Consider the following 24,382-nt stretch of genomic DNA (forward strand, 5'->3'; position numbering starts at 1 on the left):
TGCCAGGCAGGTATCCGTACAGTAGGTACGGACGAGGTACAGTACGTGCTGTGGTGGCTCGGTACCTGTTCAGCCGTCCGGCAGAAGGTGCGGCTCAAAGTATACTTGGTGTTTTTAACATGGCGATAGTTGTTGGGCAGTAATAATACAGACCATCTTATTTTTGTGGCGGATGGCAAGAGAAGGACTTGATTATGAACAGAGCATCACATGCCGTCTGGCGAGAATATGGGGAAGCATTGGACGGGAAACGGATCCACACACTTGCAAAACACGAGTGAACCCATCTGATAGGTGCTTCATCAATTGCGTACCTACACAAACATGGGAATTGTCGAACATAGCAACTTGGAGTTAACAGTCCGGTTACCTGACAAAGTGCTGCAACAGCGCTGATGAAATGCGGTTGGTCTGCCCCTGGAGACCGCGCGGCTGTTGGCCCATGCAGTGCCCGAACCTTATCCGTAGTACCTGCTTAGCTACCCCTAGATAACTCCCAGGGCTTGGACTAGCCGCCGCCAAGGGACCCTCAATCGGCGGCCCTCGGCTCGCCCCCATCTTGCATGTCATGTGTACAAAGTCGAGGTATCCATCTGGGAAAATCTCGTCCTGCAGCCCGCCGACCTCCGTCGTTCTTGGACCTCCTCCGCTTCCTCCTCCTCGCCGTCCTTGCCGTCCTCGACGGGTCGCCGTCTAACTCTCTCGTTGCTCAATGTCGGCTTCCCCAGACCGCGACTCGCGAACCATCGACGTCTCACCCTGCGCCGCCTCCCATCGCGTCCGATTCCCACCATGAGCGGCGACACGCGACGAGATGCCCCGCCCCCGCTGCCCGCCAAGTCGAAGCCAGACGATGTCCCGGACGCGGGGCTGAGGAGTCTCGACCACTGTGAGTCCTGACCCATGCAAGGGGAAGGGGAGAGACAATTGTCGCAAGCTCTTGGCCCCGGGCTCTTCTCGGACTGCTCCTCTTGAACCCTGACTGATGAATTGCCGCTCCGCCACAGACAAGAGAGCTCTGCCATCATGGCGCTACACTCTCCGCCAGAAGACGCTGCCCTTGATCCGCTGGGAGACGCCGTACCTGGCCTGCATGCAGGAGAAGCTGCGCTTCCCGGCGCTTGACAGCTACTTTGCCATCACGGCGAACCTCGGCACGCACACCTTCTTCATGATTGGCCTGCCCATCCTCTTTTGGTACGGCTACGCGTCGTTTGGCAAGGGGTACGTAAAGACGGAAGCTTGCTCAAGCGATTTGGGTTCCCAACTCGCGCAACATGGCATACTGACTGCCTTTCGCCCACCAGGCTGGTTCATATACTCGCGCTCGGTGTCTTCTGGACAGGCTTTGTCAAGGACTTCTTCTCGCTGCCACGGCCACTATCCCCCCCGCTACACCGCATCACCATGTCGGGCTCGGCGGCCCTTGAGTACGGATTTCCCTCGACGCACAGCGCCAATGCCGTGTCGGTGGCCGTATATGCGCTCCTGATACTGCGTAGCCCGGAAAACTCGCTCTCGGCCACCACCAAGCTCGTGCTCGAGGTCCTGTCCTACTTTTACGCCGCGTCAATCGTCTTTGGACGGCTTTACTGCGGCATGCACGGCTTCCTCGACGTCATTGTAGGGTCCACCCTAGGCGCCGGCATTGGCTGGCTCGAGTTCTACTACGGCCCATCCTTCGACGCATACATGCACTCCAGCTCCTGGATGGCGCCCGTTCTCGCCGGACTCATCATCGTCGTCTTTGTGAGATTTCATCCCGAGCCTGCTGACGATTGCCCCTGCTTCGACGACAGCGTTGCCTTTGCCGGCGTGTTGATTGGCCTGGAGTTTGGAACGTGGTCATATGGAAAGATTTCCGCGGATCCTTGGGAGACGCACGCGTATGGCGACAACACCGTCGACGTTGCGCCTTTGGGATGGTGGGTGAACGCGGCAAGACTAGCCTTGGGAATTCTCGTCATCTTTGCCTGGCGCGAGACCATGAAGCCGGCGCTCCTGAAGCTGCTGCCGCACCTATTTCGCTGGATGGAGCATGTCGGGTGGAGTCTCCCGCGGCGATTCTTTACGCCTGCCTCGGAGTACAAATCCGTACCGCCGGGCTCACGGCTGGACACGCTCATCCCCAAGGCTTCCGACTTCCCCCGCATGGTCGAGAGCATTCGCCACCCGACGACTCGGGGGCGATCGGTGTCGATTGGTCCGCAGAGCGCAGCAGACGCGTACGAGACGTTGGCGTACCGAGAGCGTCGGCGCCGCGAAAGCATCGGCAGCAATCAGAGTGCCAAGGGCAAGTCGGGCAACCTGAACCTTGAAAGCCCAGAAGAGGATCGATCTGGCAGAGTGACCCAGGCATCGGGCGCGCAAATGTCGCCCACTCAGGAGTTTGAAAAGGCTTTGGGAAACGGCAATGCTGTTGGAACGCCGGTGGCCGATCTCGGGATGCTTGAAACCCGCACTCGCCGGGAAAAGGACATTGAAGAGAAGGAAATGTTCTTGCGGCTCGTGAGACCACGAGTGAGATATGACGTGGAAGTCGTCACGAAGCTGGTTGTGTATGCAGGTGAGCTGCGCCAACACAGACGATGCTGGAGCAGGGCAAAAGCTGACAGAAACAGGAATCGCTGGTTTCGCGACGGCATTGAACCCCATCATATTCGAGCTCATCGGCCTTGGCACCAATCAGCTGCAGGTCAAATGAGAAGTAACTCGCAGAGGTCAAACGCCGTCAACGACCATCGGGTCTCCCATTGCCTTTCGGCTTCACGTGGATATTAATCGGCGTTTGCTACTAACGCTATCCGAGGGATATACCAAGCATGCTCGAGCCGTGGCCAGTCTGGGCTTTGACCACGATACTCAGATGTCGAAACCGGCGACCAAGAACGTAAGGCGATGAGGGGCATGACTCGACAACTTCTCTTACGGCCGAGACCGTCCATGCCTGCAGAGTTCAATGACGGGCTTCTGAAGGCTTGAGAAGGGCAAGAGCGTTTGGAGCAGCTGGTGGCGCTGGCGGGCCCTGCCTGTGTGTGCGCGCGGCTGCTCCCGGGTGGCGGCTCACGCCGAGGACGCGGATGGTCGATTCAAGACGTGATGCTTAGAGGGGCTTGCGAGCATTGTCTTCATCATCGGCACTCACGCCCCATGAGCTCATACCGGAAACGGGGCGTGAGGCAAGCACGAGATGGAAGCATTAGATGGGACGCGGTGCAAACCACAAAGGACCTAGACAACGAGGCACTGGTGTAGGAAATTGAGGTTCCAGTCATGATTATGCTATGACGATGGAGCGCGGGTGCTGTCCTTATCGCCGGTGCCTCGTGGTCGATACGATTGAGTCTTCGAGCCAGTGATTGCAAGGAGTAGATTCAAGCTGCTTGCATACTTGGGTCACACAGCATGAGGTAGGTGTCCCGGGCCGAGGTCTTAGCTCGCAATGCTCTTATCTTTGCTTCTCTGAGTTGTCAGCTTGCCTGAAGAGGCAACTAGCTGTGCTCGACCCTCCTTTGATTGGTTTTGGTCGCCCAGGCAAGTATGCAAGGTAATTGGCCAGATGCTACTGTAGTAATAAGAGGCATGCGCTTGATATTTGCCGGGTTCCGGTCTTGGTTGAGGCAGGCAGTCGAGGGAGTTGCTTTTCCGGTGCAAGGGGATAACGGCTATGGTTGAAGAAGAGTGGATGGTTGCAGTGCAGCGGCAGCATGACACGACCTGCAGGAGAAGGGAGGTGGCATCCTATGATGCTACGTTTGCTATGCGAATTAGGCAATTGCCTCATGTACGTGTCAAGGAGTAAAGGGTGAAGAAGAATCGTCGAGCCAATCACCGCAGATTCCTTGCTGATGGGCGACGATGAAGAAGAAGAGCGCGGATGGCGTGCTCTGGATATACAAAGAGGTGATAAACGGATGGTAGGCCGGCATGGAGGAGCAGAAGATGGGCCGACGGTTGGCTAATTAACATCTTTTCTTTCGTCCAAGTCACCGGCCCCGATGGAGAGTCCCGATATTGCCGGAGCCGTGCGTGGCCTTTTTTCTTCTGGTACTGGACCTAATTAATACGGAGTGGTCGAGGTTGAAACAAAGGCGCTGCCTGGATCAGTGGACCAAGCCACAGTGGGGGCCGGGGGGATCGACAGCGGGGCTTCGCTAAGCTTGGCGACACAAAGTACCTAAACCTACGTGGTACCTCGAGGAAGACGATTTCTTTTCTTTGCCTTTCTCAACAAAAATGCGAATACAGAGCAGAGCCGTCCACGGCCTCGTATCGCTGGACACAGTGTTTCGGCTCTGAACTCTGGAGCTCCCAACGACAGTCGACATGCCGTGGCACAATGCAGCACTCATCTTTAGGACCCATCTCGTCATGCATCCACGTGCCCCCCTCCTCGACCGCCGCGCCAATGGACGACGCCATGCCCAACATCTGCGGTCCATGCATGGGACGCCGCGGCGGTCAAGTGCTGGCCGCAAGGACCGACCTGCTTGATAAGGCTTCGATCGTGCTTGACCGACAACAACGAGCCCATGCCATGCTTTGCCTGGCCATGCCATCCGACCTTCCTTGTCTGCCCTAGGAGACGAAAAGATCCTGGCTCTTTCTTCGCCTCACACAGGTAGGTAGGGCCAACTTGTCACCGCTCAGATGCCGCTTTCCACGCCTGCCTACACGGGGTTCCTCGCCGTGGCCAATCCCGCGGTGTCAGGCACGGACGGGACCACGGCTTCCAACACGAGCAGGCCGGCATGACTGCGGCCAAGCCACTGTCGGTATAATTTATATCGTCTTCACTTCTTCTTGGGTCCTCATCGTGGCCCTTGTCTCCTCGTCGTGCTTTGTGCCTCCCCTGTCCGTTAGTCTACAGGCTTATCTTCTGGCGAACCCGTCCCTTGGAGCCGGCTTCCATCTCTTCTGCCCAAGTCACAATGCGGCTCTCTGTCTCGGCCCTCATCCCGGTCATCATCGCGGCTTCCTCGGCCGTTGCGCTCCACGATGGAACAGCCACGGCCTTCACGTCCGGCCCCAACCCCAAGAGCATTGTCCGCAGACCCGACCAGTTCTGGGACCATGTGGTGAAAGGCGCCGAGATCCAGCAAGTTGGCAGACGCGATGCCGCGGGCGCCAAGGTGAAAGGCGAGCTGGCAAACTACAGCCTACGCGCCAAAAAGGCGAATCCTGCCGAGCTCGGTGTCGATTCGGTCAAGCAATTCAGCGGCTACCTCGACGACCAGGAGCAGGACAAGCATCTCTTCTACTGTAAGTCTATGCCCTCGTTGGACCCTCAGACACTCATACCGCAAGCCAGGGTTCTTCGAGTCGAGAAACGACCCGGCCAAGGATCCCGTCGTCCTGTGGCTCAACGGCGGCCCGGGATGCTCCTCCATGGTCGGCCTCTTCACGGAGCTGGGCCCCTCAACGATCCCCAACAGCGATCTCAAGCCGGTCCGGAATCCTTATGCTTGGAACAATAACGCCTCCGTCATCTTTCTCGACCAGCCCGTCAACACCGGTTTCTCCTACAGCAGCCGCGACGTCTCGACGACGGCGGCTGCGAGCAAGGACGTATACGCCCTGCTTACCCTCTTTTTCCACGAGTTTCCTCAGTACGCAAAGCAGGACTTTCACATTGCGGGCGAATCGTATGCCGGCCACTATATACCCATCTTTTCCCAGGACATTCTCGCGCACAAGGACCGCAACATCAACCTCAAGAGTGCCATGATCGGAAATGGCCTGACGGATCCCCTGACCCAGTATCGGTACTACAAGCCCATGGCCTGTGGCGAGGGCGGCTACCCTTCTGTCCTGAGCGAAAGCGAGTGCAAGAGCTTGGACAATGCGCTGCCTCGCTGCCAGAGCCTCATCAAGTCGTGCTACGACACGGACGACACCAACACGTGTGCGAGCGCCACGCGCAACTGCAACGCGGGGCTGCTCAACCCGTACCAGCGCTCCGGACACGACGTGTACGACGTTCGCAAGAAGAGCGGCGAGGGCACGCCCGACTACTCATACCAGTTCCTCAATGAGGCGCACGTCAAGGAGGCGCTGGGCGTCGAGGTGGACGAGTTTGGCCAGTGCAGCGGCCAGGTAAACGGCGACTTTGTGTCGGCGGGCGACTGGATGAAGCCGACGTTCCGCGCGGTGCCCAAGCTCCTGGAGCAGATACCAGTGCTCATCTACGCCGGCGACGCAGACTACATCTGCAACTGGCTGGGCAACCGCGCATGGACCAACGCGCTCGAGTGGCCCGGGCGCGACGCCTTTGGCAAGGCCAAGCAGATCAAGCTCCGCAGCCCGGCGGGCAAGGAGGATTACGGGTATCTCAAGACAGCGCAGAACTTTGCCTTTCTGCAGGTCCGCGAGGCTGGCCACATGGTGCCGGCGAGCCAGCCCGAGGCGTCGGTTGACTTTTTCAACCGCTGGATCAGCGGCGAATGGTTTACCAAGAAGTGAGGCCGAGGCCGGCGGCGCCCAGCAGGTGTGGCCTGCGCCGGTGGTTTGTTGGCGATTTGCTTCCCGGGTTCCGCTCTTCCTGCTTTCCCGTTTCCATTCCTTGGCCTTGGAACCGAGGATTCTTTGTATATATTTTGACGCTGCGGCCTGTCGCGGCGAGTATCGTAGTTTGAACAGAGCTATGAGCATCGCAAAGGATACAAATGATGCTCTTTCGTGCTAGAGCACATCGAACACGGCATTTCTGGCGGGTGGCATGGAGGATTCTTTTTTTAGCGGCGTTGAGAGGCTGTCCGTCCTCGGCTGACCAGGCCGGGAAACCTCTTGCGTCTGATCAAGACTGCTGCCAGGCCATGCCAGCGCAAATGTTGGAATCAGGGGCCGCTTGATTGGTTTATGTTGCGCCTTGTCCTTGTCTCTCCAGCCTGAAAGAGGGAATTCCCAGTAGATGCTTAGGTAATCAAGAATAAATTGACTCGACACGTCTCGCGGCGCGCGTCGCGTTTTCCCAAGTACAGTGAGTGCATGGATGACCTCACTCACGGCGCGAACCACGACGATCTTGCAGCCTCCTCCCCCCGTCCATCTACCTCAGGCGCCTTTGGCAGATAACAACGGCCAACAGCTGTCAACCGGTTCTCGTCTCCTCCAGCACAACCTGACCACGCCCGGAAGCCACCAGCTGTCACCATGTCTGATTTCGGAGACGACATGGACGTCGACGACGCCCCTGCGCCGTCCAAGGACGTCCTCTTTTCCTCGGAAGCCAACAAGGGCAAGCGGAGCGCTGCCAATCTCCCGGTCGAGGCAGAGGATAGCTTGCCGTGGTACGTATAGCGTCTGTGCCTCTGCAGCTTCAGCTTCGGCGTCTGACGAAGCAAAGGGTCGAGAAATACCGGCCGGCGACGCTCGACGACGTCTCGGGCCACCAGGACATCCTGGCCACCATCAACAAGTTTATCGACTCCAACCGCCTCCCCCACTTGCTCCTCTACGGGCCGCCCGGCACCGGCAAGACATCGACCATCCTGGCGCTGGCGCGGCGCATCTACGGCGCCTCCAACCTGCGGCAGATGGTGCTGGAGCTCAACGCGTCCGACGACCGGGGCATCGACGTGGTGCGCGAGCAGATCAAGACATTTGCCAGCACCAAGCAAATCTTCGCAATGGGCGCCTCGGCCAAGGCCGGCCACCCCATGGCTGCCTTTAAGCTCATCATCCTTGACGAGGCCGATGCCATGACCAACACGGCGCAGATGGCTCTGCGCCGCATCATGGAAAAGTACACGGTCAACACGCGCTTCTGCATCATTGCAAACTACTCGCACAAACTGAGCCCCGCCCTGCTGAGTCGCTGCACGCGCTTTCGCTTCAGCCCGCTCAAGGAAGGCGACATTCGCACGCTCGTGGAGAAGGTGGTGGAGGAGGAAAACGTCAAGATTGGCGCCGAGGCGGTCGATGCGCTCATCAAGCTGAGCAAAGGGGACATGCGGAGGGCACTCAATGTGCTGCAAGCGTGTCATGCTTCGAGTGAGACTCCCCCATCGAGCCGTCGACGCACGCTGGCCAGAATGGCTGACTAAAAGACGCAGGTACGCCGCTGAGACCAAAGGGCGCGCCCAAGATACCCGAGAGCGAGATCCGGCGAGAGATGATTACAACGGAAACGATATACAACTGCATCGCGGCACCGCCGCCCGACGCAATCAAGGAGATTATGGCAACGCTGCTCAAGACGTCGGACGTGACGAGCTGTCTGACCACGGTCAATGCGCTCAAGGTGACGAGGGGCCTCGCGTTGGCCGACATAATCACGTCGCTCGCGGACGAGCTGGCCAAGCTTGAGGTCAAGCCCGAAGTGATGATCTCGTGGCTCGCCGGGCTGGCCGAGATTGAGCACCGGGTCGCCAGTGGCGGCAGCGAGGCGGTGCAGACGGGGGCGGTTGTCGGCGTCGTGAGGACCGGCGTGGAGCTGATGGGCAAGTAGACTGGCAGGGGGAGAGACGGGAGTGTGAGCTTGTCCATGTGCTTGGAGTGGCCGTGGTCGAATCTCGGATGGGGTTTTGAAGCGGCAGATGTATCATGGTGTTGGGGGCCATGCAAGACATGCCGGTCTTTGACGGATATAGCCCGCAGCGGCAGACGGAAACGCATGGTGGAAGTCGGAGACGGCGCCTCGTGGACCATCCGTCATATATGTAAGGCGACTTGGGTTCAACGAGGGCACATCTGGCCGAGCAGTGAACGCCGCAAAAGGCTTTGCACTCTACAACAATATAAACAAATATGGTATCCATTTACTCAGTCTGGCCCTTGATGTCTGTTTGTCTGCATCGCTCTGCTTGCACTTTGTATGCACAAGCATTACCGGTATACGTGCGTCCACACTCCACCACAGTGGAAACACCTGATGCTAATTAAAAGGGGCCTGCCTGCTCCTGCTCACGCCTCGATGCGCTGCGATTGGCCCGATCTGCCGACTGTGCCGGGTGATGACACGCACGGCTGAAGCAAGTTGCCATCTTGCATGCAGGGAGCATGCACGGAAATAGCTGCGTGTTTTGGACAGCACGCGAGATGTAGGGTGAGATGTAGGGTGAGATGTAGGGTAGCCGGGGTAACTTGGGCGCGCTGCTCACCAACCTCGGGCCCCCCCCTTTTTGTCGCCTCACCGGTGCAATATCTCTACCGCAGCCCCATCTCTCCCTCAAATAACACCCCCTCCCCTCCCTCTTCCCCCTCTTCCCCCTCTTCCCCCCCCTTTCTCTCTCTCAGTCTGTCTCGGCCCGTGTCGCCTGCCACGGCCAATCCCCTCGCCCCGGGGGATGGGCCGCCTCTCGCTCCTCCAAGCCGAGCGGGCGACGACGCCAAGTTGATGCCGACGCCCGGCGCGCCAAGGGAGCAGCAGAGCCGAGCCGAGCTGGAGCCTTGTCCACTCCCTCAATGGCATCCGCGAGCCCCAGCGACGCCCTCAGCGACGGCCATGGCTCGACCCCAAACACCGCCGGCGCCGCCGCCATGAGACCGCCTCGCCCCCTGGACAGGGCCACGGCCAAGATCCCCGACATCCTCCCCCACAGCCGCGTCTTCCCCATCCAGATTGGCAGCGAGCTGTTCAAGCTCTCGGGCGCCTCCATCTGCTCCGACGGTTAGCGCGCCCCTTGCCGTTTCTTTTCCGTCGCTTGTCCTTGGCTTCGGCTCGTCGTTGCTGGAGAGGAGAACGCCCCCGGCTGACGTTGTGCTCCTCCAACCGACCTCGCAGCCCCGTCCTACTTTTCGCAGTATTTCCTCTGTCAGCTCAAGGCGGCCGAGGAACATGGCGAAGACATGGCCTCGGCCATCCGGACGCTCTACATCGACCGCGACCCGGCGACGTTTCGCGACATTGTGCTGCATCTGCAGGGCTACCACCTCGCGCCCCGCGACGCCGTCCACTTCGTGCGCCTGTTTGTGGATGCGCAGTTCTACAGCCGTACGTTGCCTTGTCTCAGCTGGTGCTCGATGATGGTTTTGCGGGACGCTGACGAGCTCGCCGCGGGCCATGTAAAGTCCCCAAGCTCACGTCGCAGCTCTTCGAGGAGAGCATCTTCATCTCCATCGGCCATCGCGAGTTCCGCATCCCGCGCGACCTCCTCACCAGCCCGACAAACTCGCCAAACTACTTCTCCCTCGGCTTCGCCGCCTTCTTCTGCCGCCCGGACAACGTCTTCCCCGGCCTCGATCGCGAGACCATGGTCCGCCCGCCCGCCATCCTGCCGCCGACGGTGCCCAACCGCTCCGCCGACACCTTTGCCGAGCTGCTGCGCCTGCTCGGCGGCTACCCCGTGCGCATCCGCGACGAGGCCCACCGCCAGGAGCTGCTGCGCGACGCGCGCTACTTCCACTTCAAGGGCCTCGAGCAGCAGCTCATCCCCCACGCCATCTCCTTCAACCCGCTGCGCCGCCGCGACGAGATTGCCCTGCGCCTGGAGAACGTGCAGAAGAGCGGCGTCAGCGTCGTCCAGGAGCCCGACGCCGAGGCGACTGCTGGCCACGGCGGCGTCGCGTGGGTCAACTACGCCCGCCCCTACGTCGACGACCGCCCCGCCGAGCTGGTCCTCGAGATCGGCGGCGACGCCACCACCATCCACCTGCTGCCCGACGGGCCGCGCGCCGACTTCTTCCGCGACACCAGGGCCCGCGTCGCCAAGCTGCTCGAGGTCCTGGCCACCAAGCTCAACCTGCCGCCCACCACCCAGCCCCTCGGCCTGCTCATGGCCTCGGGCGGCGCCTCCTCCCAGCCCGCCACCCCGGGCAACACGCCCCTGAGCGACGACCTCGTACGCGTCTCCCTCGGGCCCGACGCCGCCCTCGTCCTCGACGGGAAGCCCTTGAGCCCCGCCGCCGCCCAGGCCGCCGTCCAGGCCGCCGGCAGCACCGGCCGTGGCAGCGACGACGCCGGCGGCTCGGACCCCGTCGTCGGCTCGTGGAAGCGCAAACGCGCCGCCACCACCGGCCCCGAGGAGACGTCGTGGTCCGTCAAGACGGGCCAGTGGCGGCTGCGCATCCAGGGCACAAAGAGCGGCAAGAGCGCCGTCGAGTGCGTCTTCGTCGCCGTCAAGCTCGACGCCGTCAGCTCCGAGCTGGGCCGCAACGTGGCCAGGGGCTTCCTCGGCAGCTGACCGGTCCTCCTCCCCAGGCCCCTGTCGTGTTCCATATACCATTCGACACCGTCCCCGGACGTGGAGACTAGATATAGATATACTGTACACATTCGTGTGTGTGCAAGGTACGCGTGAGGCACGGTCGGGTCTTCATTATACGTCCGCATGACGTGCGCTGTAGTCATAAAGCATACAAGAACCACGAACGGCCGGCAGCCGTCCCTGTGTTGTTGGCCTTGCCCTCCGTCCCCTTTCGCTTCTCTCCTTCGGCGGCGTGCGCTCGGCCACATGGTGACCAAGATCAAAGAAAAAAAAAATTTCCACCCTGAAAAAAAGTGAATTTGGACGCCTCCTTCGCCTAGCCTTTTCCCACAATAGGGAAACAAGTGAAAATGACATAAAGCGCAATCCACTCGGCGAGGGTTTCATCACCCGCCGAGCTCGTCTCATGCCACGACTCGGACACTTCAACCACTCCCAGGGACAGCCAGGCCAGTCAGCCAGCCAGGCCAACCCCCACAAGAGAGAGAGCACGGTAGTGAGACGGAAGGAGAAGAATAGGAGGGGCTTCGTCACAATCGAGCTCGCAGCCGAGTCTCTCGCATAACGCAGGCAAAGGTCATGAGCGTCCCGGGCCGCCCGTCCTGGCCGTCGGGGCGCTCATGTCCCTGCGCTCGGCGACCCTGCTGACCTTGCGCGGCGTGGCGGCTGCCTGGGCGGCGCTCCTGACCCTGCCGCGGCGCTCGCGGATCTTGGCCAGCGCCTGCTCCCTCGTCATGGTGGGCGTGAGGGCCGGGTTGGTGTGGTCGAAGCTGACGTTGCTGCCGTTGGACGGCGTGCGCAGCTTCTCGCCAAACGACGAGCCCGACGACTGCAGCTGGTTGTCGTCGCGGACCGGCACCGTCGTCGTCGTCACCGTGTACATGGTCGCAGACGTGTGCGGCCGCGGCTCCGGCGATGCTCGGCTCGGCACGCCGGGCGCCTCCCCCAGCGCCTCGTCTCCCTCGTTGTCTCGCCGGAACGGAGCGGCAGGCGGCGCGGCATCGGCGGTGGAGAGCGTGGGCACGCTGCGGATGGTGGGCAGGGGCCCCGTCGGGTATTGAGCGTCGCCGCCGTGCGGTGCGTGGAGAAGCGACTCGAGCGAGGTCCGCGGCTGGGCCAGCAGCGCAAAGGCCGGCGGGTCCACCGAGGGGGTTCTCGCGTACAGGCGAGGCTCGTTGTTGGCCGCGCCGTCGGGCTTGGGCGGTGCATCGGCCTCCGCCTTGGCCTCGTCGGCCATCTGCTGCGCCGCCTCTATCGCTTCCGCCTCCTGCTCCGAGACGGTGCGGAAGATGCCCTCTCTGGGGCAGAATATGGTGCTCCGCCGCGGCTCCTTCTTTGACTTGACATGCCGAGGCTTGGGCTCGGGTTCCGGCTCCTGGATCCGCAGAGTGTTGGCCGCGGGCAGCGGTGACCGTCGGGCCTCCCTCTCTTCAATCTCGGCCTCGACGGCCGCGGGGCACTCGAAAGACTCGCGGCGCCTTTTCTGGGGCGGGCTCTGGCTCTTCCGCGACTGCTTCGCCTTGGTGCATGGGCAGCAGTGCATCTGGCACTCGGCCTGTAGGAAGTCGACCATCTCCTGCGCGCGGTCTGCACGCTGTCTCTCCCACAGGACCTGTGTGGTCAGCTCCTCAATCTCCAATTCGCTGGAGGCTGATGAGACGAGGTCCATTGTCGTCAGCGACAGTCGCGCATCCGCATCGCTCTGGTACTTGATGGCCGTCGTCGTCTTCTTCTTTGGCGAAGCAAACTCGTCGCTGGGATCCTCGGCTCTGGGGAGAGGGATCCGTCCCTCGGCGGCGATGCGGGCCACCTCCTCGTTCTTGGCGGCCGTCTTGAAGGCATCGCGCTCCTGTTCCACAATCTTGATGCGCTCGAGCGCTTCGTCGAGCTGTTCCTGCACGCCGACAAGTTGATATCTCGCCGTAAACGCCTCGTTTTCTCGGACACGGCTCCGCTCTTTTTCTCGCTCGATCGTCTCCTCCAAGATCTTGACGGCACTCCGCGCGGTTTTGAGCTCTTCTTGCAGCTTGACGATGACGGACTGCGTCTTGAAGTTTTCTTTTCGCGCTCGCCGGATTTCTTTTTCCCACAGTGCCTGGGTATGAGCATGTGTCTCCTTGGCGCGCCCGTAGTTTTCCTGACCACGACGGATGGGTGAGCCTCGTCCGGATCATCGACAGTGTTGTGGACTAGTGGCCACGGCTTACCATGACGGTCTCGAGGCGCTCGCCAACGCGCCTCTCGCGCTCCTTGCCCTCTTGGGCTACCTTTTGCAGCAGCCGCATCTCCTCCCTAAGATTCCTCAGGTCGGCCTCGGCCTCCTCGCGGCCGACCATGGCCCTCTTGAGGGCGGCGTCGGCCGTCTTGCGCTCGAGCTGCTTGGACTGCATGGCGACGCTGAGGTTGTTGAACTGGCTGATCTTATCATGCACCGAGTTGTCGCGGCCCTCGGCGCGGGTAGCGGCCATGACGGCGTCGCAGCACTGGTTGACCCGGTCTGGCGAGGCTGTCTGCAAGGGCCCGCCGCCGACGGGGGTGCCGGAGAGGTTCGATCTCGGATCCATTGGCGAGGGGCGCCGGCCGCTGGATCGTGAGCGGCGTGCAGTGGTGACGGGAGATGGAGTAGATGAAGGCCGCGTCAGCCTTTAGTGCTGTTGTTGCCTCGTCGGGATGTCGCTGCTGGGCTTGCTTGCTCTCGGAGGGTTTTTCTCAATGTCATGCGTGGTGGGTTCTCAGAGAGCAATGAATGGCAGGGTCCTGTTTACAGTTGGAGTGGTGGCCCGAACGGGTCATCTTTTTCCGAGCGACGGTTGCTGTGGTAACGCTACGTCATGTGACGGGGCTACGGAGCGAGCAATACGGTCACCCCTCTTGTTTTCTTTATCTACGCCGCCGGCAGGGTCCCCATGGCGTACACCTGCAATGCGCATGCTGTTGCGCGCTCGGAATCTTGCTTGCAAGCCTGGCTGAATTGGAATCGTCGTCGACGGGCTTTGTAAATGCTTTCGTATGAAGGTCTTCGTGTTTTCCACGGGCGTTTGCGCAGCAACATGGGCGTGCAGGCGTCCCTCGTGTACTATACGTCATCTCCTAGGTATCTCTACGCACCTTTTTAGGGTGAGCGGTACTCTTGCCCTGAAATCTGTGTACCTCGAGGGACGATGAAGCGCCGCGGCACGTGGCTCTCGTGTCCTTCCTTGCCTCACTCGAGCAAGACACGACTACGTACATGCCTAATCAGTATCACCACGACGACATCCCTCTCTCACTGCCAGCCTGGCATCAGGAATGCGCCAGAGGCGATCAAAGGCGCAACCTCCTCATATGTAGAGCCCCCCCCTGATATACAAAGTACCGCATCTCAACAGCTCCATCCGTATCCGCTCTCCTCCCTCCCTCGCATCGTCAACCTGCCGACACAACCATCGCCAGCCCACTCATCATGACCGACTCCAAAGTGCGCCAGCGCCGGTCCCAGGGCGAAGATGTGCCGCCATCCAAGGAGCCCGCCCAAGCCTTGTCCCGAATTGACGCCGACGACCGGTACTCGCCGTGGCTCGACGTCGCCCGTGTCATGACCTTTCTCTTGCTGGCCTCGTGCGGCCTCAGCTACGTCATCAGCGGCGGCGAGAGCTGGGCTTGGGGCGTGAGGCACAAACCCAACTTTCTCCGCCCGGACTGGTGGAGGGCCCAGATGGTATGATTCGCCATTCATCCCTCTGTCGCGCAACTCGGGTACGCTGACCTTTTGCCGCCGCCTCCTTCAACAGAGCTGGCCCGTCTACATGACGCTTGAGGAGCTCTCCGCCTACGACGGCCGCGACCCGACCAAACCCCTGTACCTCGGCATCAACGGCACCATCTACGACGTCTCCAACGGCCGCCACATGTACGGGCCCGGCGCCAGCTACCACGCCTTCGCCGGCCACGACTCGGCCCGCGCCTTTGTCACCACCTGCATCGAGGAGGACAACAATCCGGATCTGCGCGGCGTCGAGCAAATGTTCCTGCCCCTCGACAACCCGGAGATCGACGCCCACTGGTCCGCCGCCGACATGGCCAAGCTGCGCGCCGACGAGCTCGAGGCCGCATACGAGAGGGCTTATCTCGCCCTCAAGAATTGGGCCGACTTTTTCGCAAACAGCAAGAAGTACCACCGCGTCGGCTACATCAAGATGGACAATGACTGGCTCGAGAAGCAGCCCGTCAAGAAGCTGTGCGCCAAGGCTCAAAAGGGCAGGGCCAAGAGACAGATTCAGCGGTAATTCGCCCACATGACAAGGCATTCGATTTGGACTTCGTCTCAGAATAGACGGAGAGGAAACACGACGCTCAAGCGTGACACTTGCCAATGCGCCTTCGTCTCAAGACATTTCGCCTCTACTGACGCCGTCGCATTCACCCGGGCGTAATGCTAATTGTGTAATGAAAAATCCTTGACACCTTGCCAGCGTATCTCACACATGCAGCACCATTTTTGTCGTGTAATGCAAGTCATCTTTGATATGTTCCCAAACGTGACATCCAGCTTAACCCCTAGTAAAACACGGTTTGCTTCCACTGTACTTCGGTGTCTCGCTCCTCTCGCGTTTCTCAACTCCGTTCGGCCGGAGGGAATAATGCTGTCCCACGAGCATACGAGAAGGAAAAGCCATTACAGTGTCATCATTCTCTCCCCCGTCCCTCGAGTGCGTCAGCCTCTCCCCCCCGATCACTTACTCTCCATTGCTTTACAAAAGCATGAAGGCGGAGCCGAGGACGAGCAGCATGGCGGCCGGCACGGCGACAAAGTTGGAGTTGGCGGCGGAGACGTTGGCCGAGGGCGGGTTCGTGGTGCTCGAGGTGCCGCCCGAGGTGCCGGTGCCGCCGTTGGGGCCCGTGGTGCTTGTACTGCCCTGGGCCTTGGAAGCCAGCTGCTTGTAGTTTTCTAGGGTGCGGGTCGCATTTGCCGACGGGTTCTCGTTGATGACCATGACCATGCCGCTTTGGCAATGCTTGGCCTGGGCGCAGTAGAACCACTTGGGCATGGTGTCGTTGATCATAACGGTGAAGACGGGGATCTGGCCCTGGGCCTCGCTGGCGGCGGCGGGCTGGAAACCGGAGAAGACGCCCGCGGCGCTCGCGTTGCTGCTCGACACGGGGGCGCAGGCGCCGTCAAAGGTGGATTGCGTCGCCGTGTGGTTGCCGGCCCAGAACTGGAACTGGACCATGTCGCCCACCTTGGCCTCGACCTTCTCGGGCCAGTATTTTTGGCCAGTCTTATTGGTCATGGGGTCCTTTCCGACATTTACTACGTGGACATCGACGGCTGTTGATTGTGTCAGTCTCTGCTCGTTTTTTCGCCAAGCCGGTTCTGTGGCGACATACCTTGAGCAACGCCTAACAGGGCGGTAACGGCAAGAGAGGTGAACTGCATGATGACGAGAGAGAGAGATGATAGTCGTTGGAGGTGTTGAATCGATGTAAAAGGGACCCAGCCACAGGTGGAAGAAATGTCAAATTCCTTCAAGCCGTGGGTGTTTGAATAGAGCGACTAGCGCTTGGTGTCGACAAAGCAGAAGGAATAAGAAATATCGATAGAACTCAGCGGAGGAAAGATGAAGAAGACTGGGACAGAGAACTCGGGCGGGCAAGGATGAAAAGGGACGTTGCAGGGTTATATGAGATTAGAGTTGACCATCTTAACCTTGACCACGGCCGCTTTTTTTTAGATCATATCAATTTCGTAGAACCAATGGACCTCCAGAGGCGGCTAGAGTTAATGGCTCGGGGCCAAGGGGCTTCGCGAGAGCCAACTTCTGAGACACGCTTGGTCCTCGTGAGGATGTCAACGTCGGATCCCTGTGCGGCCGGCCATCCCCGCTCATGGACAATGGCGCAGGCCGTTGGAAAGAAACGGGGAAAACGCCACAGCCCAGGCCCGCCTCGGTGCGTTCGCGTCCGCCCCGGCTGTGCTAGACGATGGCCGCAAAGGGAGACGGCCAAGGTGGTCGCGTAGCAGCTCGCTCGTCGGTTTGAGCGGGCGGGGGGGGGGCCTCCGCGGCTCGCTACAGAGGGCGACGAAATGCCATGGCGTTGCCGGCCAATCCGGACGCCTTCGCATCCGAAGTGGGCGACTCGTGCGGCGTTAGCTGAAGCTCTGAGATGGACCTGCTTCAAGTGGCACGCCTCCGACAAAGGCGCGACAACCCCAGTTTCATCGGTTTCCGCGGGCTGGTGCGCTTGCGTCAAGGGCTGTGACATGTTCGGTGCAGCAGAGGGCGGTTGCCATTGTATTGGGAGAGCGCTGTTCGTCCATGTATCGCCGTTTTGTCCCCGTGTCCGGACTTGGGAAGGCTCCCCCCTATTAGCAAGCTGGCGGAGCCAATGCCCAGAGCTGCTCACTCCCACATTTCTCGGCTGACGAGTTTGGAGTTTCGCCCTCGGCGGCGGAATGTATTCATAAGCGGAACGCGAGTGCACTTCAGCCACACTCCAACAGGTTGAAGGTCCTCGGCCCAGCTCATGCAGGAAATCAGACGGCAAGACGCACGGATTCTGGCTCGTCAGACACTCAAAGGGGTTTGCCACTAGTATCAACGTGGCACAAGCGTTGCCAAGCGTCTGATTCCCCGTGTTCAACGGAAACGGCCTGTACAGGAGTCTCAAGGGTAGCTGCAAGTCTGCCGCGTGGCAGGAAGCTTGCGTACCCGTCGTTCGTTTGACAGCTTGCAATCTCAAAAAGTGTAATTGTGTGAATTGCGAGGTTCCGTTGAGGTGGCAAGCAGGCTCGAATGCTTTTCGCCGGCTATTCATCCGACTATCCCGAGAGAATGTGACGGGCGCAGTAAACAGTCCACAGCGGATAAAGTTCTTCGTTGGTATAGATTTGAGGCTGCAGAACATCCCAGTAAGTCAATCACCCAAGGTCTTCTCCGGCGCCTATGTTTCGAAAAACAGCATCTTGCATTACCGAGGCCGCCAGCGCCCATGACGTTTCTGCTGAGACTGAGTGTGGCACGAACGGCGTCAGTGGGCACTCGTATCTGCCCATGGCGTCATGGACAAATGTGTGACGAGGAAGCTTGCCGTTGCTTGTGCCCGGGGTGGTTTTGAAGTCATGACTCGATTCGGTCGCCCTTGGCCAGACGAAACGAACGAGTTGAATGACCGCGTTTCTTCCTTGATGAGAGAAAATTTTGCTGAGCCGGGTTCTAGACAAGCATCGCCTGACCTTGCTGCGTCCTGCCGTGGCGGCCTGTCGATCGTAGAAGGCTTGGGTCTGAGCACAGGCTGTCAAAAGCTGCGATTTGCCTGCTCTCCCGGCACAATTCTCGGCTGATATGCGTGCTCTACACTCCAGAAATAGACAGCCTCAGAGGTCCAACAAGAGCTGTGGAGCAATCTTCTCTAGGTCCTCAACCTACCACTCCACGGTTTAGCATCCGCTTCCAATACGATGAGGCATCAAGGGTCCGGGCCAGCTCACCTCCAAGAAGCCGCCCCTCTTGTCCACAGCCGCTCTCGCGATGGCCTCTCTCACAAAGACATCCACGTACTTGCCCACGGCCGCGTTCGCGTCACGCGATATCCGCGTCGCGGCCTTGGCGAACAACTCATGAAGCACCCGCGTCAGCAGGTCCTCTGGGATTGACTTTTCTGCCCCAGCATTCTCTTCAACTTCAAGCTCCGGCTCGCCCAGCGTATTGCCCTCCGCTTGATCATCTGAGGATTCGAACGGGTTGCTAGACTCGGGCGGCGCTGCTGAGGCCGACGACTGCTTGCTCTTGCTGCCTTTGGGACGCCCACGAGCAGGGTTCGCGGCCTTTTTTGGCGGCATGGTTCAGGGTGCCTGGGGCTGATGGGACCGGTAAAACCTGCAATGGAGCGATCCAGCATGAGCTCTTGTCGTGGCTCAGTAAAGACCGCGGAGGCGGAGGCGCGTTGTGGAGGACAACCACGCTACTTGGGTGGCTCGTCTTGATTAGTCATCGCTCCTCGGTCTCCAACCCGCCGTCAGCTCGTGACACTTTTCACTGATCTCATGCAAGTTGCAACATACTCTCAGCCTCTCAAGTCACCAGGCGTAACGATTGGTGAAGGCGCGCCATCCTCGACTAGGCGACTGTTCCCGAGTCTTTCTCTCTGTAATCACAAGTACATGTATTATACTCGAGTCTCAAGGGAGACGTCTTTGCACAGCTACTGGTATACCCTAGAGCTTTGTAACCTCAAGCTTCGTATTCTCGAGATGGAAACCATCTCGGGGGTCCAGGCGCGGCGTTCTACTCATCCTGATATATCCTTCTGTTCTGGTGAGAATAGTCTCCGCCTGAGGAAAGAGACGAAAGAGCAATTGTTCGGCGGCTACCGAACCGTCTGTGAATGAGAAGTTGATCTGTTGCGCCAAGATGTTTGAGATCTGCCCAAACTCAGAGTTGCTCGGAGAACCAAGGCTCCACTCGAGCCATCACCCAGGGTAGCCTGCAAGCTTATGATTGCCCACGGGAGAGGAAACCGGCCGAGTTCCAAGGCATCACTCTGACAAACCCGAGTTGATGATTGACCAGCACAACGAGCACCTGTGGCCCTACTCCGAGAGAGCATGGCCTGTCGCTATTAAGCCGCAGGCAAGACCGCGATGGACATCTCCCTAGCACGCGCGCATCTCATACCACGGCCAGAAGCCAGGTCCCAGACTGACGATCACGGCAAGCAACGACGACGACCTGGATTCATGACCAAGGGAAGTTGCATAAGTGTACAAATTACAGCGACCTAGAAAGCACGGCAAAGCCAGAACGAGAAATACGCCGTGCCGATGCCAGTCTAACCCGCGAAGCGCATCTGTTGCACAGAACCACGTGGGGATATCTAGCCCCAACTTCCCACTTTGCTGCTTTCCCCATCTCCGTTTTATATCAGAGGCCTCTGCGACCCGCCCACCGACCAGCCAGCCACCAACCTTCTCCCCGCCAGCTTCAACAGAGTCTATTCGGGAATCTAGGAAAAGGCTCTGCTTAAGCGCCCTTGAAGGCCTTTCCGAAGAGGATCAGCTGGAGCTGATCGTAGATGGAGAGCACACCAGCACCGGCGACGCCACGGAGAATGTTGGCACCGGCACCGTTGAACAGGGACTTGACGCCGTTCTTGGCAACAATCTGGCGGGCGGCATCGAAGGAGTTTTTGTACTTGACGGCCTCACCAGAGGTCATCATCATGCGACGACGGATGGTGTCAAGAGGGTAGGCAGCGATACCGGCACCAGTGGTGACGCACCAGCCGAGAGCGAAGGAGGCCAAGAAGTTGTTCGCCAGAGAGCCAACCAGGAGGACGGGCTTGATGGAGTCGTACATGCCGAAGTAGAGACCACGGTAGACGATGATACCAGCGACAGAGGGCATGAAACCACGGTAGAGACCGGCAATACCATCGGAGGCAACGGTCTTGCGGTAGACGTCGACAAGGCCGTTGAACTGGCGCTCACCGCCCTTCTTGGCGTTCTTGGCATCGTTGGCCAGACGGGTACGGGCGTAGTCAAGAGAGTAAACGAAAAGCATAGAAGTGGCACCGGCAGCCTGCGTCCCGCAAGGTTAGCCTTGAATCGCGGACATGGATCGAGCAGGACCACGTACACCACCAGAGGCCAGGTTGCCCAGCATCCACATGCCATAGCCATCACGGTCCTTCTTGAAGCCAAACATCTTCTTGAACTTGTCGCGGAAAGCAAAGTTCAGGGCCTGGGTAGGGAAGTATCGGATGACGTTGGCAGTGTTACCACGCCACAGAGACAGGGTACCCTCATCGGCCATGGTGCGCTTGAAGCAGTCGGTGATGCCATTGTAGCGGCGGTCGAGACGGCCAGACTTGATCATCTCATCCTGGTTCTGGATGAGAAGCTTAACACGCTCGATGGGAGCAGCAGCGGTCTTCGAGACGGCGGCGGAGACACCACCCACTGTAGTCGGATATGGTTAGCCGAGCTTGCTCACCGAGATGGCCGATGGTCGACCATGTCGACGGCACAAGACAGGTGACTATTGTGAACAGTCGAGACGTCCCGTCCGAGGATGGTGCTAGAACTCACTCAAGAAGTCCGCCATAAAGGGCTGTGATTCGCAGCATTAGTTAGCAGATGCTCCAGACGGTCATCGAAATGGATGAGATTTTCCAGATGCTAGGGACACGGGCAAGCAAGCAAGAGGGCGCGCAGAAGCGGCACCTCGAACAGCGTCATCAAGGTGGCGACGGCCTTTGCAGGACCCAATTGATGGCGACTTGGTAACCGTGTCCCGAAGCGATCCAGGGGCGCACGGTGGATTTGACGGGCCACGAGGAGATAGCTGGACTTACCGGCATGCCCAAAACCTTCTGCTTCTCGGGAGGAGACATGTTGACGGCTGGAGCGGATAGCTCGTTTCCGAAAACAAGACGGGGAAAGGATTGAGGGGAGATTTGACGAGGAGAGGAGAGAGGTGAATGGGCAGGCGAGCGAAATAAATTCTGCACCGGCTGGCGGGAGGTTTGGGGGGAGGGAAAAAAAACTTGCGGCGGAGCCCAGGAAGGGGACAGCTTTTGTCCACCCGGGCCGCGCTAGAGCCGGCGCTGGTTGGTTGGTTGGCCCATCGAAGCGCAGCAGCAAGCAAGCATAGAGACCTCAGGGTACATGCACGGGCGCTATTGGAGCTCCCGGCTGGAGGTATGTCTCGGGTTGCCTTTACCTAGTCCCGCTCCCTCCCCTTTCAAGCTGTTTTCCGCGGGAACAGCGGCAGGCCACCGTGGCAGCTGGCAGCCCTAGGCAGCTGGAGCATTACAGAAGGTCCTGCACAAGTAGCGCATACATCAGAGATACTTGCTCAGGTACCACGCCGCCCAACGGGGGATGCGATGCGAGGCATGCCCTCGAGAACGCGGGTTTCCCTCCCTGCTTTGGAGGTGCCCGGTTCGCCCCGAGAAAATTTCTGACCCCAGGCTTTCCGAGCGGGTACCCATCGACTAATAGCTGTCTACCTGCTGGTACGCCATTACAGTCAGCTTCACATGCCCCAGTCGAGGTTGTCGTCCGGTACTGCGGCATCGTCCCGCTGCTCTCTTTCGCCAAAATCACCCGGAGATTTTCAACAGCTCTGGGCACCCCATGACGCGCCGACAGGCTGGCCAGGCGTCGTTGCGCTGTGGTTTGCGAGCCGCATGACCTGCCATCCAGGCGGAAAACAGGTGTTCAGCAGCGTCCTCGACGCCGCGATGCCCGAGCCAAACGACTGGCCTCGCAGGGTGCGGCATCGGGCTAAGATCAATACGGGCTCGCTCCGTGGTCCTCGGTACCCATCCTTCGTGCGGCCCGCAACCGGCCATTTGCCCTCAAGTCTCCACCACGTCGAGCGAAGCCAGCAGAGCTTAAGAGAGAGCCTCTGCCATGCCTCACAGGAGTGCCTTGATCTGGGACCCTGGATGAAATGCTGCAATGGCAGCATGCTGGACCCTTTTGCTCAAACACGCTGGATGTTTGTTTTGCTGATTTTCCTTTGAAAAGAAAAGCCAGGAAAGATCCCTTTGCTGACATCCAAATTCTCTGGTGGCTTTGGACGCGGACGCGTTGACTGCTACTCCGTACTCCCCTTTGCCTCCACACCCATCGATTGATTATGCGCTAAACCCCGGGTAACCAAAAGGGAAGATAAGGGATACGGAAAAGAAACGAAAAAAGGAGGCGGAAAAGGGCCATCTCTCCTGTCTCGATGAAGCCGAGATCGCCAAATCGGCCCTGTTTCGCAAGAATCTCGCACGTTTGCCCTCCAAGCGAGCTCGGTCCGGCCCGTCCGTGACGCGTGAAGCTGTTCATTCCTCATCTTCAAGTGCAGCAGGCACCATTTTGCAGAATAGCCAAAGCAACTGTGTAGGTGACCCTGGGAATCATGGCCGGTTAGCGAGGCCACATTGTGGTCAAGGTCCAGCTCCCTGGAATTGGGAAGCCCCGTTACTGTGAGGTGGTACTTCTCCAAAGGCAGGTGAGCATAGAGTAATCTCGCATCACTGTGGGTTCGTTGAACCAGCCGTACGACATTCTGAGAGCGAAGACTGAGGAGAAGCAATAATTATGCTCCTGAGCCATTCATGAGTAAGCCGATACAGATTTCAACGCCAACTCTTCTCCAGCAAATGGATGCGGCGAGCAGACTGACTCGAAGAGTCGGTAAAGCACTCGTACCAAGTAGATACTCGCCGCTGACATTTCATGCGGTCCTGGGTCATCATTGTGCCCAGATCTAGGTCATTCATATCTGGATCGCAACCGAGAGGCCAAGTCCAAGGTTGCAGTCACGGCCAAGCTGTATGCAGCAGAGTGCACACAAGCCCAAGGACTCGGCGGGATTCCGCAATTACCGTACGCAAGTCAACCACATCCACATCGCAGTTGTCAGCTTGCTTGTGCCCTGACGACGGTTGGGTGGATCGCAAGTGCAGCCATTCAGCCTGGACATCGATACGATGCTGCTGTTCGTCGACAAGGACGAGAGTTTCTGGTACAAAAAACAAGCCCCAGAGCATCGAGGACTCGGAAGTGGCAGTGGTCATTGGATGAATATTCATGGCTGTGAAATGGAATGCAGGTACGCGGCGAGACCAACCCCCCGTCGCGAATCGCCAGTATTCCTTCGAGGCCTTTCGTCTTATTGTCGAATGCTGAAGGATTCCGCTTCCTGTCTATGCTACACCGAGCATGAAATATGTCCCAATCAGGCATTGTCTGCCGCGAAGCATTCCTCAATCCTGTGGCCGATTCGTCATGACGGCCACTCCGACGCCAAATCTCCAGACCCAAGTCGCTTTTCTCGGGCAGCTTAGGAAGCGCCGACGGCACGGGCTGCGAGGTGTTAGCTTACCGGCTCTCCATCGGCGGGGCGCTCGCGGCCATACTATAGATCTTCATCTTGCTGTGCGTAACGACGGGCTTGATGATGCCCTTCTCCTCCAGGTCGGCGATGCACTGCCGTGCCAGCGAGCCGTTGATCTTCATTCTGTCGACGAGGGTGGCGATTGTGACGAGGCGGTAGGACTGCACATCCTTGTAGAGCTTCTCAGAGGTGGTCTTGTCGAGGAGAACGGCGTGCTGGGCCTTGTCCTTGACCTTGCCCTTGGACCACTTCTTCTTTTGCTTCTTTGCTCCAGCAGCGGGCGCCTGTCGGGATCAATCGCCAGTTAGCATCCACCGGGCGATGCCATCGGGATCGGCTGGTGCGCGCCTACCATTTTGT

The 24,382-nt window shown here is 59.3% G+C and overlaps 10 protein-coding genes across 10 annotated transcripts; 5 read left to right on the forward strand and 5 right to left on the reverse strand.

The window, feature by feature from the left end:
• Window positions 1–792: 792 nt before the first annotated feature.
• HRG_07992 (PAP2 superfamily domain-containing protein) lies at window positions 793–2,704 on the forward strand (the record flags this gene model as incomplete). The annotated part of the gene is made up of 4 exons (XM_044866463.1): window positions 793–889; window positions 1,008–1,224; window positions 1,308–2,566; window positions 2,622–2,704. 4 exons carry the CDS (start codon window positions 793–795, stop codon window positions 2,702–2,704), a joined length of 1,656 nt encoding a protein of 551 aa, XP_044718352.1.
• A 2,227-nt stretch (window positions 2,705–4,931) lies between these two features.
• HRG_07993 (serine carboxypeptidase domain-containing protein) lies at window positions 4,932–6,462 on the forward strand (the record flags this gene model as incomplete). The annotated part of the gene is made up of 3 exons (XM_044866464.1): window positions 4,932–5,078; window positions 5,133–5,262; window positions 5,312–6,462. The coding sequence occupies 3 exons, from the start codon at window positions 4,932–4,934 to the stop codon at window positions 6,460–6,462; spliced, it is 1,428 nt and encodes a 475-aa protein (XP_044718353.1).
• A 690-nt stretch (window positions 6,463–7,152) lies between these two features.
• Window positions 7,153–8,449, forward strand: HRG_07994 (ATPase family associated with various cellular activities (AAA) domain-containing protein; the record flags this gene model as incomplete). Its single annotated transcript, XM_044866465.1, has 3 exons — window positions 7,153–7,289; window positions 7,346–7,992; window positions 8,055–8,449. 3 exons carry the CDS (start codon window positions 7,153–7,155, stop codon window positions 8,447–8,449), a joined length of 1,179 nt encoding a protein of 392 aa, XP_044718354.1.
• A 956-nt stretch (window positions 8,450–9,405) lies between these two features.
• HRG_07995 (BTB/POZ fold domain containing protein) lies at window positions 9,406–11,123 on the forward strand (the record flags this gene model as incomplete). Its single annotated transcript, XM_044866466.1, has 3 exons — window positions 9,406–9,610; window positions 9,725–9,934; window positions 10,012–11,123. 3 exons carry the CDS (start codon window positions 9,406–9,408, stop codon window positions 11,121–11,123), a joined length of 1,527 nt encoding a protein of 508 aa, XP_044718355.1.
• Window positions 11,124–11,724: 601 nt separating this feature from the next.
• Window positions 11,725–13,711, reverse strand: HRG_07996 (PAP2 superfamily protein; the record flags this gene model as incomplete). The annotated part of the gene is made up of 4 exons (XM_044866467.1): window positions 11,725–11,868; window positions 11,923–12,445; window positions 12,497–13,284; window positions 13,355–13,711. The coding sequence occupies 4 exons, from the start codon at window positions 13,709–13,711 to the stop codon at window positions 11,725–11,727; spliced, it is 1,812 nt and encodes a 603-aa protein (XP_044718356.1).
• An 878-nt stretch (window positions 13,712–14,589) lies between these two features.
• HRG_07997 (cytochrome b5-like heme/Steroid binding domain-containing protein) lies at window positions 14,590–15,412 on the forward strand (the record flags this gene model as incomplete). Its single annotated transcript, XM_044866468.1, has 2 exons — window positions 14,590–14,844; window positions 14,918–15,412. 2 exons carry the CDS (start codon window positions 14,590–14,592, stop codon window positions 15,410–15,412), a joined length of 750 nt encoding a protein of 249 aa, XP_044718357.1.
• Window positions 15,413–15,877: 465 nt separating this feature from the next.
• Window positions 15,878–16,563, reverse strand: HRG_07998 (extracellular serine-rich protein; the record flags this gene model as incomplete). The annotated part of the gene is made up of 2 exons (XM_044866469.1): window positions 15,878–16,455; window positions 16,515–16,563. The coding sequence occupies 2 exons, from the start codon at window positions 16,561–16,563 to the stop codon at window positions 15,878–15,880; spliced, it is 627 nt and encodes a 208-aa protein (XP_044718358.1).
• Window positions 16,564–18,501: 1,938 nt separating this feature from the next.
• HRG_07999 (CENP-S associating centromere protein X domain-containing protein) lies at window positions 18,502–18,966 on the reverse strand (the record flags this gene model as incomplete). Its single annotated transcript, XM_044866470.1, has 2 exons — window positions 18,502–18,549; window positions 18,616–18,966. 2 exons carry the CDS (start codon window positions 18,964–18,966, stop codon window positions 18,502–18,504), a joined length of 399 nt encoding a protein of 132 aa, XP_044718359.1.
• Window positions 18,967–20,146: 1,180 nt separating this feature from the next.
• On the reverse strand, window positions 20,147–21,518 carry HRG_08000 (mitochondrial carrier protein; the record flags this gene model as incomplete). The annotated part of the gene is made up of 4 exons (XM_044866471.1): window positions 20,147–20,704; window positions 20,762–21,084; window positions 21,214–21,235; window positions 21,480–21,518. 4 exons carry the CDS (start codon window positions 21,516–21,518, stop codon window positions 20,147–20,149), a joined length of 942 nt encoding a protein of 313 aa, XP_044718360.1.
• A 2,450-nt stretch (window positions 21,519–23,968) lies between these two features.
• On the reverse strand, window positions 23,969–24,377 carry HRG_08001 (s25 ribosomal protein; the record flags this gene model as incomplete). Its single annotated transcript, XM_044866472.1, has 3 exons — window positions 23,969–23,991; window positions 24,045–24,306; window positions 24,375–24,377. The coding sequence occupies 3 exons, from the start codon at window positions 24,375–24,377 to the stop codon at window positions 23,969–23,971; spliced, it is 288 nt and encodes a 95-aa protein (XP_044718361.1).
• Window positions 24,378–24,382: the final 5 nt, after the last annotated feature.

Source organism: Hirsutella rhossiliensis (assembly GCF_020360975.1).
Source record: "Hirsutella rhossiliensis strain HR02 chromosome Unknown scaffold00009, whole genome shotgun sequence".
Lineage (NCBI taxonomy): Eukaryota > Fungi > Ascomycota > Sordariomycetes > Hypocreales > Ophiocordycipitaceae > Hirsutella > Hirsutella rhossiliensis.